This window comes from Vipera berus, assembly GCF_964194415.1.
Source record: "Vipera berus genome assembly, chromosome: 2".
Lineage (NCBI taxonomy): Eukaryota > Metazoa > Chordata > Lepidosauria > Squamata > Viperidae > Vipera > Vipera berus.
In genome coordinates, this window is record NC_138203.1 from 26,196,970 (window position 1) to 26,213,258 (window position 16,289).

At 39.1% G+C, this 16,289-nt stretch overlaps 1 protein-coding gene across 4 annotated transcripts in view; it reads right to left on the minus strand.

Moving 5' to 3' along the window:
• Positions 1–1,922: 1,922 nt before the first annotated feature.
• MIER3 (MIER family member 3) overlaps positions 1,923–16,289 on the minus strand; it is a 52,020-nt gene continuing 37,653 nt past the window's right edge. For 2 of the 4 annotated variants that reach the window (XM_081318214.1, XM_081318216.1), the window contains exons 5-12: positions 13,741–13,826; positions 13,345–13,417; positions 11,484–11,635; positions 10,615–10,696; positions 8,466–8,557; positions 5,804–5,931; positions 5,526–5,671; positions 1,923–5,434 (exon numbers count right to left, since the gene is read on the minus strand). In XM_081318214.1, the coding sequence (XP_081174340.1) occupies positions 4,980–5,434; positions 5,526–5,671; positions 5,804–5,931; positions 8,466–8,557; positions 10,615–10,696; positions 11,484–11,635; positions 13,345–13,417; positions 13,741–13,826 (1,214 nt within the window). In that variant the 3' untranslated portion in view covers positions 1,923–4,979. Of the gene's footprint in view, positions 5,435–5,513; positions 5,672–5,803; positions 5,932–8,465; positions 8,558–10,614; positions 10,697–11,483; positions 11,636–13,344; positions 13,418–13,740; positions 13,827–16,289 lie in introns of all 4 variants that reach the window. The other 2 variants (XM_081318213.1, XM_081318215.1) reach the window with 1 other exon arrangement.

Below are 16,289 nucleotides of genomic sequence, written 5' to 3' on the forward strand. Positions count from 1 at the left end.
GGTGAATGATCTCTGGTGGGCTCGGGACAGGGGTTGCTCCTCTGTCCTAGTCCTATTAGATCTCTCAGCGGCTTTCGATACCATCGACCATTGTATCCTACTGCGACGCCTCAGGGGGCTGGGAGGCACCGTTTTACGGTGGTTCTCCTATCTCCTGGGTCGTTCGCAGTCAGTGTTGACAGGAGGGCAGAGATCCGCCCCGAGGCCTCTCGTTTGTGGAGTTCCTCAGGGGTCGGTTCTCTCTCCCCTCCTGTTCAACATCTATATGAAGCCACTGGGTGAGGTCATTCGTGGTTTCGGGGTGGGGTATCATCAGTACGCTGATGATACATAACTCTTTCCACCCCGAACCAACCCAGCGATGCCCTCACCGTGATGTCCCGTTGCCTGGAGGCGGTCCAGGTCTGGATGGGGAGAAACAGGCTTCGTCTCAATCCTGCCAAGGGGGTTGGGAGGGTTTTTTTTGTCTTTTTAAAAAAATGTATTGTAAAACTTTCAATTAAAAAAAAAATCCTGCCAAGACTGAGTGGCTGTGCATATCGGCATCTCGGACAAACCAGTTCATTCCACCTTTAACGATGGGGGGGGTGAGGTGTTACACCCCGTTGATAGGGCTCGCAACTTGGGCGTCCTCCTGGATTCACGGCTCAATTTTGAAGACCATATAGGTGCCGGCGGATAACACCCAGGGGGAGGGCCTTCTCTGTGGGTGCACCTGCCCTCTGGAACCAGCTGCCCGTGGAGCTTAGGACCGCCCCTGACCTTCGTTCATTCCGCCGGGACCTGAAGACCTGGCTCTTTGAGCTCTCCGGCCCAGGCTGAGAATTTTTAACTGAGGTCTTTTGCCCAGGTTCACCTGGTGCACCAGTTGTGACCCTACCTAGACCGAGATGCCCTACGCACAGTCACTCATGCGCTCGTGACCTCCTGTTTAGACTACTGCAACGCTCTCTACATGGGGCTGCCCTTGAGGACCACCCGGAGGCTTCAACTAGTGCAGAATGCGGCCGCGCGAGTTGTGATGGGGGCCTCCCGATACTCCCATGTAATACCCATGTAATACCTCAACTCCACGAGCTGCATTGGCTTCCGGTTGCCCTTTGGGTGAGATTCAAGGTGCTGGTGATGACCTATAAAGCCCTAAATGGCTTGGGTCCGGGTTATTTGAGGGAACACCTCCTGCCAGCATCAAACTCCCTTCGTCCAGTGCGCTCACACAGGGAGGGTCTTCTCAGGGTGCCGCCGGTAAGATTGCCGGCGGATAACACCCAGGGGGAGGGCCTTCTCTGTGGGTGCACCTGCCCTCTGGAACCAGCTGCCCGTGGAGCTTAGGACCGCCCCTGACCTTCGTTCATTCCGCCGGGACCTGAAGACCTGGCTCTTTGAGCTCTCCGGCCCAGGCTGAGAATTTTTAACTGAGGTCTTTAGTTAAGGAATAATTTAATCTTTTTTAATTGTTTTTTGACTTTTGTATTTTGTACTGTTTGATTTTAAATACCCTGTAAACCTCCCTGAGTCCTTCGGGAAAGGGCGGTATATAAATTTAATAAAATTAAAAATTAAATTAAATAGAACTATCTTGATCAATAAGGAATGTTCCTTTGTATATGGAGATCTGTTGAAATACTGTTTTTAGTTTCCTCTCGACAACAGGTCATATTGATCCTTTTTGCAGGTGGCACATTCTTTTTTCCATATTTTTTTCAATAGTAATAATATAGATTTTGTCATTCCGTTTCCATTTCTTGTCAGTTGCAAATGGAATATTTGATAACTCATTTTAAAAATCTTCTGTCTGTCCAAGCATACTAAAGGAACAAATAATATTGCAGAAGGAGGAAGACTTTCATAGGAGAAAAAAGGTTTCCAGACATTTATTTCTGGAACTGTACACCAGGTATTAAAGTACAACAAATACAAAATAATGTTAAAAAAAATCAGTGTTTATGTACAAATATTAAAACCAATGTGACAATAGCAACTTCCGCTTAAGCATCAGATATTAAAACTGGTTGCGATTGTCACTAATTTATGCACAGGGTGAAGCAATTTGAATCTTGTAATGGACATGACTGATTTCTTAAGAGGTGGACTGCAATCCTCAACAGCCCTGAAGCAATAACTATAATACTCCACCTCCATGGACATCATAATTATTTGCACATTTACTTTCCCATTTATAGACACTGTGCTTGTAACACTGGGCAGTCTTCTAGTGGTTAAGCTATCCACTAATTTACATTCAGTTTGTTTCAATTAAATAGTATCACTAATGCACTACTGGATGTGAACTTAACATGGATCTGATTATTGGTTTACAAAGAAAAGCTGCACAAAAATCTAACAGTACAGAGTTCAATACTTCAGAGAATATAATGCAGTCTGTAAGATTGGTCTGTATATAAAGAAGAAAAATAAAGACTTAAGAAAAATAAAGACTTAAAAAGCTATCAGTGAGAGGATGAAATGGCTAACAAAAGTTGAAGTATTGCTCTATTGCAGCACCAGCTGCACATCCAAGTGAATCAAATGTGCTTTTGGAGTTCCTGTAAGCGATACCTCTACAAACTGCAGATATCCACCATGGATTTTTGGTTTATACAAATGGATTGAGAGTAGGGGAGAACAGAGAATATACTTAGCAATGAATAAAGAAGTCATCACGGTTTGTTAGAAGAATTGTGCTTTACCTATAATGAATCAACCCAATGTAGTTTTCACATGGCTGCAATTTAGCCAGTTTTCTTCTGATTCAAACGCAATTCTTTTAATAAACAGTAACAATTTCTCCATTAAAATGTTTAAAATAGAGAGAAACAGTCCAGCTTTTAAAAGAAAAATTCAATAAATAGCTATTTTACATGAATAAAGTCATAGTGGTACAAATTTATGAATGTCACATCAAGCATGCACAAAATGTTACTATACACAGAAGTAGTCAGAAAATATTGAAATAGATATCTAAAAAGATATGCAGAATGTACATATTTACATAATCTTGCAAATTATTGCCTCATTTTAACAAGGAATTAAAAGTAAACATTACCAGCTAGCTAGCCAATAGGCTAAATTAGATCAGCAATTAAAAATCTATTAAAACTAGCCAGAATTCATTGTTCTCTCATACCATTTTTAGAATTTTGGTCAAAAGTCTTTATTAAATAACTAAAGTGTCCATTTAACTTGCTGACAATCAAAACTTTAGACGAGAAACTAGACTGTCTCGGTCTTCATTAAGACCCCAGCAATGCATAGATAAACTGAACATAGTACTGCATCAGCTGATGAGAATGGGTGTGTTCTTTTAAGTGCAACTGGTATCAGCATTCATTTTATGTGATGATTTTTATACACACCAGCCACTGGAAAAACCCATAAACGTGAATGTATAACAAAAGGAAAAGTATGGCCAGTATTTTACAAAATTAAATAAGATATGTTGATTCAAACAGGAAAACCCCCCCACAAGATACAGTATTCAGCACAAATTACAGCAACAGGAAGCTGATAATTTGACTGAAAGTATGACCCTGGGCCAAGGCTACCCATTATTGACCGTGTACTGTATTAGACTGACAAGTTTCAGATGTATACTTTACAACAGATCACCATTAACATATATACCGGTATGTGGTAATTAAATTCCTAGAATGGTTAAAAATGTGCTACGTAAGAAACTCAAAACTTCTGTTAATTTCATAGTGACTCCTAGCACTCTGCTGTTGTTCAAACTCAAGATGCTAATACAGGCTGTAGAAATGTAAAATACACTCCTTTTGAATTATTAACTAAGGTGTCTTTTTGATATACAACCATGAAGCAATTTACTATCAATACTGAAAAAATACCTTAAAATCACTTTTAACAAAATTAAATATATGTGTCAGTGTAAAATTGGCAAGTTTTATAATTGATAACCAAAGTTTTAGTGAACTTTCACAAATCCTTCAACACAGAACAATCTTGTCAAAGATTTCTCTCTGGAATATTAATAAACTTAAATCTGAATAAATCCAGGAATAAAACTACACTAATGGCTGAAAATGATTCAGAGATCCATTGCATCATCACCATCTATTAATCTAGAATTTTTCATGCTATTTTGAACTGCCATGTTATGATGTAAAGACAAACCCCAAGATGTAATTCATTAGTGGAGTGAGCAAATTTTATCATTCTTAGTGGCTTTAAACAGTGTTAGATAATACTTGATGTTTTCAAATTCTATTCCTTAGAAATATAGATATCTCCCACCCCAGCTCCAATAACACACATTTTTTCAGCCAATACGTTAAAGTACACAAAACCTTTGGACAGTATTAACTATTTTTGTATAAGGTAGCCGTGGCCTGTAATTTTATAAGAGCATCTAAGGTTGTCCTTAGACTTTGTTCTTACTGTCTTTTGTGCTAATAATATCCACCAAGATGAATCTGTTGTTTTGTAAACTGAAGTGCTCTGGTTTAATATCAGATGACAGAAGCTTCCATTTAATAATATCCTTGTGTAGTTGTGCAGTTTAAATTAAAGAAATGTTTCCCTGCTTTTGATTTTTTTTTAAATGCTACATTAAGCAAGGATCAGAACTGGTACCTGTAAACAAACATTATTCCACTGCATCCATTAGGACAGAAGCAACCTAAAACAAAAACCCACTCTATTAAGTTCAGAACTTCTGTGCTGGTTTTGAGACAGCAGTCTCTCTACAGGTTTAAAAAGAAAGGAAGCAGAGCTTAAAGCTGCACCACATAGTTCTCTTAGTCCCAAACTCTGCTAGATATTATATGAAGTTTCCACATTTATGGATTGGAAAAAAGTGAAATTATTCTTGATAAATCAAGATATAGTTCTGTACATAAAGACATCACTGATGTCATAGAGTTCAAACTTCCAGTGAAAGACTAAGCAAACCTGATCAATTAATCAGGTTTACCACAAACTGCCAACAGTGTTCACTGTATTTAATTTGCTGCTTGAATTCATTCTGAATGGAGGGCAGTGTGCTGGTGTAACGCATGGGCACTGATAAAGCCATTTGTCTCATTTGCAGATAGACTGCTGAAGTCAGCTACCGAGACTGCCATTTTGGCACTGGTAATATGATGTGTATGATTCTCAAAATCAACAGCCAAGTTGTTCACTGAAACTTCATTCATGAAGGATTCTGGGACTGCAATTCCCATTTTCAATCTCTTGGCAGGCCTTTCAGATTCTTCACCGCACATGTTCATAGTGTTTAATTCAGAATGATAAAATCCAGTCTCAAATAAATTAAAACAATCACTTTCACCGTTACTAGGCAAGTTAAGCAAATCTTCTGTTACGACAGGCACATGATTAACTGCTGTTCGAGGCAAACTGTCCAGAGGTGGGAAGGCGTCTTCTGAGTTCACATCTGTAGAATGGCAGACTGTAGCTACACTATTGGTCAGTGCTAGAAGACAGAAAAAGATGTTATACAAGATGTAACCATTTCCCCTGACCTATAGTTGTACTAAGCTCTTCTAATTTACCTTTTAATTTACCTGTCAAATCATTGGCAGTGATTGAATTCAGGATGCTTAGTTGCTGTTGATCAGGAATGGGCTCTAGTCTATTATTTGACATTATAGCTGAAGAAACTGCACCACCTAAAGCTTCTGCTTCATCTACCAACCGATCCATATAGTCCCTGAAAGAAAATGATCGTAGAGAGGTTATTTAACAAATTCCATTTTGAAAGTATAATGATGAACTACTATTAATTGTGGGAAATTCTATGAGACATTAAGCACACATGGTCTTCCAAGGTCTTTCAACTTACGTGACTCCAGGATGGTGGTTGTACCTCTTTTTTCCAAATCTTGTTTGTTGAGCAAAGTAATCATATCGTTCAGATTTCTTCCACATGTAATAAAATGCTACACATTCAGCAACTGTCCTGGTTCTCACCTAGAGACAGAAAGCATTAGTCTTAATACTTGTGGTAAATTCTTATAGGAAAGAAGTACAAATGATAAAATGCTTGGCAAATTGTCAATACTTGAAAGACTATGAATTACTGGTTTGATTCCAGCTTAACAGTATGATACCTCTCCAAATACTGTATCAGCTGTTAGCAGAAGCAGAGAATGAATTTAATACAGGTGGTCCTCCACTTATGACCATTTGTTCAGCAGCCGTTCAAAATTCAACAACAGTGTTGGAACAAAAGGACTTGTAACAGTGCAGCACACTCCAGATTTCATGTGCAGTATGCATGGGCCTTCTCCAATGCACCCCCATGGTCCTTACCTTAGACTCTACCAACTTAAGTCCCACAAAGTCACTTAAGAACTGCAACTGGGAGAGCCAGGGTTGCAGTTGTTGTGCAGAGCAATCAAATGATGTGTCACCTAATGACTGCTTGCTCAAGCACTGAGATTTTGGTCTCAATTGTGGTCATAAATTGAGGACTACCTGTAACTTAAAATGGTGCAAGTATTTTAAATTTGTTACAGCATGTTCTAATACAATTTTACATGTTCTAATACAATGCATTACTTCATTTTCTTCTTTATATGATGTTATACACTGACCTTTTTTGGATGCTCAAAAGGTCAATATATTATGTCATATAAAGAAGAAAAGAATAGAGACATTAATGAACCATATTTTAAACTATGAAGTTTTATTAAGAAAAGTGTTTTTAAGAGAGGGAGAGAATTATCTTTATGTAGATAACATGGGGAGAGCATCCAATTCCAAGGAATTCTACATTAGTACTCCAGGGATTCAAACTCTGCCCCACCATGACCTGCAACTGGAACTGCTCATGTAGCTAGGAATGAAATGACCAAAGAATAGTTAATTCCCAACTCTTGGAGACAGTCCAGAAGAATACAATAGTAAAAGGATTGAATGTTACCAGAATCTAACTGGATCAACAGTTTTCCATGACAAAGATAATTACCAGAGCAATCAATCCCAGTTCTGTCCCAAGATCAAACTTAATAATGACAGAAAAGGATCCAGATAATCCATTTCCTCTAAGAACCCTCTATGTTTGATTTGCCAAAACCTTTTCAACAACTCTCTAAAAAGGGAAGGTTGGAAATATAACAAAATTTATCAAACAAATGATGGATCCAAGAAAGAATCCCAGACTATAACAAAGGTCATCAATTAACACAGTGGAATCTACCCAACTGATGACCTACCCAGACTGGATGTAAGTGACTATAGTCACAAACAAATAAAGAAGCCCTCCAATATGCCTGAAGGCATTTGCCTATCTTCAAAGGCTGGCTGTTATTCAGTATGGACCACCAATCAGGAGTCTGTAGCTGTATAAATCACCGAAATGAACTGACACTTCCTCGCTACTACCACAATCACGTGGGCTTCAGGGCATTTTGTTTCTGGGCTTACACTACTGTTGCTCTAAAGGTCTTTTCATTCCCTTATTTTCCCTTTTCTCAGAAAACCAGATAATTTTTTGGTTCAGAGACTGTGCAAGAGTATTCTCATCCAGCACTTGGGCTGCCTCTGTATTCCAAATTGACCAAGTGCAAGACTGGACTGTCAAATTATCATGGAAATCCCCCAAAAGCTCTGCAAACTCTTTGGATCCATTAGGAGCTTACATGGACAAATCTAATGGATCCACTGCTCTTGCAAAACCCAGAATGTTCACAATCCACAGGTGACAAGGTAGTGATCTAACCATAGCAAAAGACAATTTCATCAATATAATCAAAGTTTTTGGAGTTGGTCTATTTATATCATTAATTTTCAAGGTCCTTTTAAAATGGCTATATTTTAAATGATACACTATTCATAATATACTTTCATTTTGTTAATTAGTTCTCCATAATAAAATTATTTTCAAAAAGCCTCAAGTGATAATGTAATGCTTAGTAATGAAATAGTAAAATATGCTTATAGGTAGAACAACTAGTTAAAATAGTTTAGACAAAGGCATGCTCATTTACTAGAGGCGTAATTCACATGCAAATGACCAATTAATGATATACCTGAAAATTATAATCTCTATAAAATTTGTAAATCTCTTGTTTACTCATTTATATCCTACTCTTTTATCCCCTTTTTTCCTTTTTCCTTCTGTTTATATATTTCTCTAATATGTCTAATACATTTTAATTAAAAAAACCATTTTAATTAAGAAGAGTGTTTTTAAGAGAGGGAGAGAATTATCTTTATGTAGATAACATGGGGAGAGCATCCAGTTCCAAGGAATTCTACATTAGTACTCCAGGGATTCAAACTCTGCCCCACCATGACCTGCAACTGGAACTGCTCATGTAGCTAGGAATGAAATGACCAAAGAATAGTACTCTTAATTCCCAACTCTTGGAGACAGTCCAGAAGAATACAAAAATATGCTGTTGACAAAAATATGCTGTTTATGTTGTTTTACATATTTTATCCAACTACTCAAATGTTAACAACTTTATCATTTATAAATTATTTCTATACTTGCTCACCTTATTTTTTTGTATAAGATGAAAATCTTTCCCATATATCAGAAGTGCATGTTCAAAGTTTCTACATTCTTCTTCTGTCCAAGCTGTCATATCTTAAGAGAAAGAAGAGGGAAACTAATAAGCATTAGATATTTTAATAAATCAGCAAACATTTGGTCTCAACATTTGAAAAATAAAGAAAACCTTTTCAACAAACTTGCCTGGTTCATACAGCAAACTAAACCATAACATGGTTTACTTGATTTTTGCTTACCTTGTGGTTGGAAGGTACTATGATTTGTAAGCTGTAGTTTATATCTTAGGCTGAAGTGTGAACTTAGCCAATAATAGTAAGGCATACTGTATTTTTCGCACCATAAGACGCACTTTTCCCCCCCAAAAGTGTGTGGGGGGAAACGAGGGTGCGTCTTATGGTCCGAAGGTGATCTGTATGGCCAGCCCCAACCTCCGCAAGTGGAAAGCAAGGGAGATTGCAAGGAGCACGAATCGGCACGTGCTGAGAAATGCCGATCTCACGCTCCTGCACTCTCCCTCGCTCGGTTTCAGCTTCCCTTGCTACAAGAGAAAGCAGGCTGAAACAGAGTGAGAGAGATTGCCAGGAATGCGAATCGGCTGATCTCGCGCTGCTGTAATCTCCCTCGTTTCAGCCTGCTTTCTCTTGTAGCAAGGGAAGCTGAAACCGAGCGAGGGAGTTTGCAGGAGCGCGAGATCGGCCGATTCGCATTTCTGGCAATCTCCCTCACTCCGTTTCAGCCTGCTTTCTCTTGTAGCAAGGGAAGCTGAAACCGAGCGAAGGAGATTGCAGGAGCGCGAGATCAGCCGATTCGCATTTCTGGCAATCTCCCTCGCTCCGTTTCAGCTTGCTTTCTACAAGAGAAAGCCGGGCTGCAGGGCTGCCTCCGCGGGTACTGCTCTAATGCAGAGAGGGAAGGACAAAGAGGGAGGGAAGGAAGGAAGGAAGGAAGGAAGGAAGGAAGGAAGGGAGGGAGGGACAATGGGAGAGGGAGGGAAAGAGAGAGAGAGAGAAAGAGAGGGAGAGAGAGAGAAGGAGAAAGATATTTTTTTTCTTGTTTGCCTGCTCTAAAAACTGGGTGCGTCTTATGGTCAGGTGCGTCTTATGGTCCGAAAAATACGGTAAGTGGAAATGGTATTCCATCAATTGCAGCAGGAGTCCAATAGGCAGGGAAGAACACTTACGGCTAATAATGAGGTCATGCACACGTATTTCACACAATTTCATTGTTTCAAGCATTCCTTCTTGTTACCTGACTAGTATTGCAACAGTGATAAAGATTGATGAATGTTTGACTATAAAAGTGTAACTGACTCAAGTTATACAGATCAGAACTTCAATCTTATGCAACAGAATCTTCCAAGAGACTGTCTTCTTTAGTTATCTGAATATATGGAATATCCCAGCTGTTACTGTTGCATCACTCTGATTGCTTTGCCGCAATTTAAGACCTATCCTGAAAATAAGCTCTAGCTTGAAATTTCCATGGGCGTCTAATATAAACCCTATCCCCAAAATAAGCCCTAGTTTTGGAGTGAGGCGCATGTGTAAAAATCAAGCTAGGGTGGGCAGGGTGGAGCCGCCCCACTCCTGCTTATCTTAGGACCGCTGCAGCCAGGCCTCCCATGCCCCGACATCTGTTGTAATGCTGCCTGAGTTCTTCTGCAGCTGCTTGCGGCCGCACGCCACGTGGCACATTGTGCTGTTGCTGTTACTCGTAGCAGGAAGCCCTGTGGATCGTCACACCGATCGTGCCACTGCTCGCTGCAGGATGGTGCCATGAGTGGTGGCGTGATTGGCACAATGAGCCACGCAGCCTCCTGCTGTGAGTTGTGGCAGCAGCGTGGTGCGCCATGTGGCATGCAGCTGCAGAACTCAGATAGCGCTGCAACAGGTGTCAGGGCGTGGGAGGCCTGGCTGCGGCAGCCCTTAGGTAAGTGGGTAAGACATCCCCCCAAAATAAGACCTGGTGCCTCTTTTGGAGGCAAAAAAAAAAGTCCGGGTCTTATTTTTGGGAAAACACGGTATTACAAAAATATGAGGAACTGTATGGAACAACACAGTCACCACAGTCCATGTCTGCACTTTATGATTTAACATTATTTAACATATAAACGCTCTTGATAGAGAACTTACCCTGTGATGTCTTTCCATTTGAACAGTATTTCTCAATAGCTTCCTTTAAATTGTGGTTACACTTGAAGAGTTCATAGAGTGCCTAGTAGAGATTGCAATATTTCTTGTTTAACCAGTCAAAAGGAACATACACAACCCAGCAGCTGCAATCTCATGTCAGTCAAATGCTTCTATTACAAGGTTATGTATCCATTTCTAATAAAACATTGTACAGCGTTAACAGATAATAGGCTGGATCAAAACCTCTCCCAACTAAATGCTGTGATCTAGCAAAGATCCTGCTGGTAAAACACTGTGGAAGAAGCAAGTGAACGCTACTTTCTGTGCTGTTTTGGAGGGTCCTTTGAGTCTCCAGAAGAGACTGCCAGACTACTAAGAGGAGGTACCTCCATGTAAATGGAGTGAAGTGGGGGCAGCAAAGGACAAAATATTATTTAGAACACTGAGAGATGCCCCATAGGGAAAAGGTAAACCAATGAACATTGCTTCCCCTTCATCCCTCCTCTGGTCTGAATCTCCTTGAATCTCCATTTTTTCGAAAAAACAGCAACAGCAATAGCACTTATATATCGCTTCATAGCGCTTTACAGCACTCTCTAAGCAGTTTACAAAGTCAACATGTTGCCCCCAACAATCATCTGGGTAGCAAAAATGAACTAAATCCTTCTATTAAAGAAGTAGCTTTGACCCTTTATATACACTGTATATGGAAAATGTTTTAAAGCCATAGAATAGGATGTGATATAGTTATGAAATACTAACTAGCTTAAAAAGTAGAAAATAGAAAAAAAAACTTATTTGTTTTGCAAACTTAAGTATAAAAAATGAGTTAGACTGGCAAACTGTACAGAAATAAAATTAAAACATACTTGTTCATTGTCCCGGGTATGCACTCCATCAGGAATTCTGCCAATTATTTTTTCATTTCCAGTTCTTACAGAAGTTTCAAAAAGGTACTCTTTAACTTTGTTTTCCGAAATAATATCAGGTTGCCAAAGTAGCTGGTCCTCATTTTCATATGCTATTAAGAAATATCAAAACATGGATGAGACCAACTGCCTAGTAATCCAGCAATCCCCAGTAATCTGGAGAGTAATGCATGCAAAGAAATATACAATTTATAAGAATCTGTTTTAAAAATAACATTTTATGACCTACACTCTGGTATGATAAAGATCTAGTTGTGACTTTTCTCTGGGGATATCTGTTGTCATATCTTTTCAGTGTTCTTAAGGATACACATATTCATTTTCCACAGTGTTTCTGTGGAGCTATATTGTTACACTCCTGCTATATAGTGTATGTATAATACCACAAATTATTAAGATGTGTTTTTCAAAAATATCAACTGTAGCATTTTTAAGTTTAATAGTAACATAAAATGTTCAATAACATTTTTAAAATAATATTTAAAAAAACCATATATATGTTTCTATGCAAATGTTTAAGCAACTCATTTTGTTGTAACCTGCATCTTTATTTTATCTTGCAAACTTTCTATTGGCAACTTAATATTACATTATTATAATGAATAATTACAAAATACTTATTTGCCAGTAGAAAGTCTGCCCCAGGATTATCTAAAATAAGAGAGCAATGCAAATACAAAAAGTTGATTATGTAGGAAGAAAAATTCTATGTAATTATTTTCCTATTCTGAAAAAAGAACGTAGTCAAGTAAGAAACCCTGCTTGTATCTTTTGGAAATTCTAGCATGCATCAAACTGAATACTAAAATAATCGAAGGTATTTTTCTACATCTTGATCAAGTATAAAATAAAATAAACATATGTGAAAATAATCATTTTTGGAATTTTATTTTTTATTTATTTGTACCCTGCCTTTATTATTTTTATTATTTTTACAAATAACTCAAGGTGTTCTTTCAAAAGGCAACTGGACTGTTTTTTTCCTTGAGGAAGATCAAGAAGTTTCGCTTCTCATCCAAGAAGTTTCATCGGTTCTGGCAGGATAGGGGTGGTGGTGGTGATTGAATGATTAGTTCTCACAGGATTGGGGGTGGTAGTGTTGGAAGGATATTTCTTTGTCCCCATCCCCCATCCATGCAACCTCCCTGAAGGCCTCACTGCCCCAGTGCCTTGCCTTTCCAGCCATTCACACACCCTCTCCCATTTAGCAGCAACTCCCAAGTTTGGATTCGTTGAATGAGTTTACCAAAAATGTAAATATGCTACATGCTACATAACTAAGCTCCATTTCATGCTGAATAAACTAAATTATTAACGTATCTTAAATAGAAAACTATATCTAGATATTTTTATTCCAAAAGCATTTTATTAAAATAAATTTGATAATAAAAATCCAATTTAAATAAAAAAATCCATTTTTTAAAAAAAGAATCGATTATTATCCACCCTGGATGACAAACACAATAACATCCTTTCACATTTAATAGATATTTGGAAGTAACAGGTACCCCTCTCCTCAACAGGCCTGTTAAAATGTGGTGTCATTGTACTTCTTAGCAATTTTTGAATATGTATAGTACTCTGTAGCGTACTTCATTTAAACACTCAAACCCAATTCATAAATTAAGTTCAAGATAAGTCAACCAAATATGGCTATGCCTCGTGATCCTGAAATCAAATATGTAATATCCAAGTGCACAGAACAAGTTTGTTGATGTTTAATTTTTTTTTACTTTAATTGCTAATATATTTTAAACAATTATTTTCAAATCTAACCATTTAATTTAAAAATATTAATTACCTTTTTCATCATTGCAACTTTTGCATAAGAAAGGTGGTATTTCGGCTTGGTATTGTGAACCAATCATTATTTCCTGAAAAAAATTAGAACATGTAGCATTATAACCATACATTTCTCAACATCCAAACCACAAATATTTTCAGGCTCATACTGGGATCATAACAAAATTCACCTTTAGAAACAATACACTAAATACAGATCTCCTACCTTTTAGATTACAGTTGAAATGGGGAAGTAAAATACTTTCAAAAGCAAATCCAAGTTTGGAGATTTGAGGCCAACAATAAATGTAATTCTAAGACATTTGATACATCTTGATTTCAGTCTTTACATACGTTAAGTATATAGAACACATACAAAAAATTGTATATTACTACAGAGCATTTTAAGAATTACCTTTCGCAAATCTTCAGATGAATTACCAGTATCTACTTCCACGTCTTCACCATCAGACTCTTTATCACCATCACAGGTAGTGTTTGCTTTTTACAATAAAAAAGGAATGTTAACAGGCAATTATTTAATAACTTTAACGTAATATTGAAATATAACAAAGTCTCCCTCAAATCACATCCAACTTCTGAACATGTTCCCGTGTTCAACGTCCACGTCCACAGCTAAGAGCTATATTTAGTAACTACATATTTGTATCAGACCAATCAGATGACTGTGGATGATGGAAGCATAGAAGAGGCCCTGTTTGAGCTCAAAACATCTGTTTATATCTTTAAAAAGGTAAAGGTTCCCCCGCACATGCGTGCTAGTCGTTTCCGACTCTAGGGGCCGGTGCTCATCTCCGTTTCATAGCCGAAGAGCCAGCGTTTGTCCGAGGACGTCTCCGTGGTCATGTGGCCGGCATGACTAGACGCCAAAGGCGCACGGAACGCTGTTACCTTCCCACCGTAGTGGTCCCTATTTTTCTACTTGCATTTTTACGTGCTTTCGAACTGCTAGGTGGGCAGAAGCTGGGACGAGTAACAGGCGCTCACTCTGTTACGCGGCACTCGGGATTCGACCCGCCAAACTGCCGACCTTCTGATCGACAAGCTCAGCATCCTAACCCACTGAGCCACCGCGTCCCTATGTTTATATCTTTACACACTTCCAAAATAGCTTGAAAAGCATCAAAACACTTTTAAGGTAGTGAGAAGCCTTTTGGAAATGGAAACATTTTGAAATTGCAAACCCTGCCCACCCTAATCTTGTACTGTATATGTTTTGTCTTTAGCATATCAATACCTAAAAATAACAAATCACAAACATTCATCCTGGTTACATATCTATCAATCAAGTTATATAGTCACCCAACTTGCAAAATGTTAACTCCAGGAAGTAAAAACAAAATCACAGCATTCCAATCCCAAATTATTTGGGGCATACCAACATGCACTCCACCTATCCTATCAGAATGAATTCATGTAATATCCTGGCCCTGACGTTCTGGCTAAATAATAGCTTTTATGGCAAACTTACATTTCAAAATTACATTTACTTAAAGAGTTCATCACATTTCTAAGATTTGTTTCTTTGCAGGTACAATTGCTTATTTTTGCCCAAGTCTCGATAGGCAGAACCACATGAGATGAATGGGGTTACGTGAGACAATGTGATCTGGGATTGTAGAATCCAAGGAAATGGATTGGCTGTACCATCTGCAGACTGCACCCATGTTGTTTTTAATTCCTCTCTGTGACTAAGCAAGATAAGTATGGCTGGACTAGAAAGTGATCAATGTACCCAGAGAGAAGCCGTGATGCTGCCTGCTCTTAAGGAATATGTTGGCCGTATTAGACAAATTGTGTCTAACTATGTCCAATCTTTCTTAAGGAAGGTTGTTGAGAACATGAAATGGACTCAGTTAGAAAAAATCCTAAATAAAGCTAACTATCTACTTCTTTTAAACAGGATTCAAACTCAGTCAGAGGATGGAAATAGCATTGATTGCTTTGTTAGTTGGATTTCATTGAGATTGGTAAGGGAAATGCAGACCTACTGGCTGCATTCAATATTGCCAAGCATGGTATCTGAGATTTGAAGGCACAATTCGGACAAGACGGAGTGGCTGTACGTGCCAGCATCTCAGGAAACTCAGATCATTCCATCTCTCACTATGGGAGGTGAGTTATTACCTCCCGTAGATAGAGCTCGCAACTTGGGAGTTCTCCTAGATTCACAGCTTTCTTTAGAAGATCATATATTAACTGTGACTAGGGGAGCCTTCGCCCAGTTGCGCCTGGTGCGCCAGTTACGGCCCTATCTAGACCGTGATGCCTTGCGTACAGTCACTCATGCGCTCGTGACCTCTCGGTTAGACTACTGCAACGCTCTCTACATGGGGCTGCCCTTGAGGACCACTCGGAGGCTCCAACTGGTGCAGAATGCAGCTGCGCGAGTTGTGTTGGGGGTCTCCCGATACTCCCATATTACACCTCTGCTCCGTGAGCTGCATTGGCTTCCGGTTGCCTTCCGGGTGAGATTCAAGGTACTGGTTATGACCTACCAAGCCCTACATGGCATGGGTCCAGAGTACCTTAGGGAGCACCTGCGACCAGCATCAACTTCCCTCCGCCCAGTGCGCTCCCACAGGGAGGGCCTCCTCAGGGTGCCGCCGTTTGGAGAATGCCGTCTGGTGACCCCTAGGGGGAGGGTGTTCTCTGTGGGTGCGACTGACCTGAGGAACCGGTTGAGCTCCGGATGGCTCCCGACCTTCGCTCCTTCTGACGTGACCTAAAAACCTATTTGTTTGTACAAGCCGGCCTGATCTGATGGGTTTTGTTTTAATTATTGTTTTAATGTAATTTATTTTCTGCATTTGGGCACTAGGGTTTAATTTGTTTTTAATTTCTGTATTTTGGGTATTTTGATATTTATGTCCCTGTTCACCGCCCTGAGTCCTTCGGGAGAAGGGCGGTATACAAATAAAATAAAATAAAATAAATAAATAA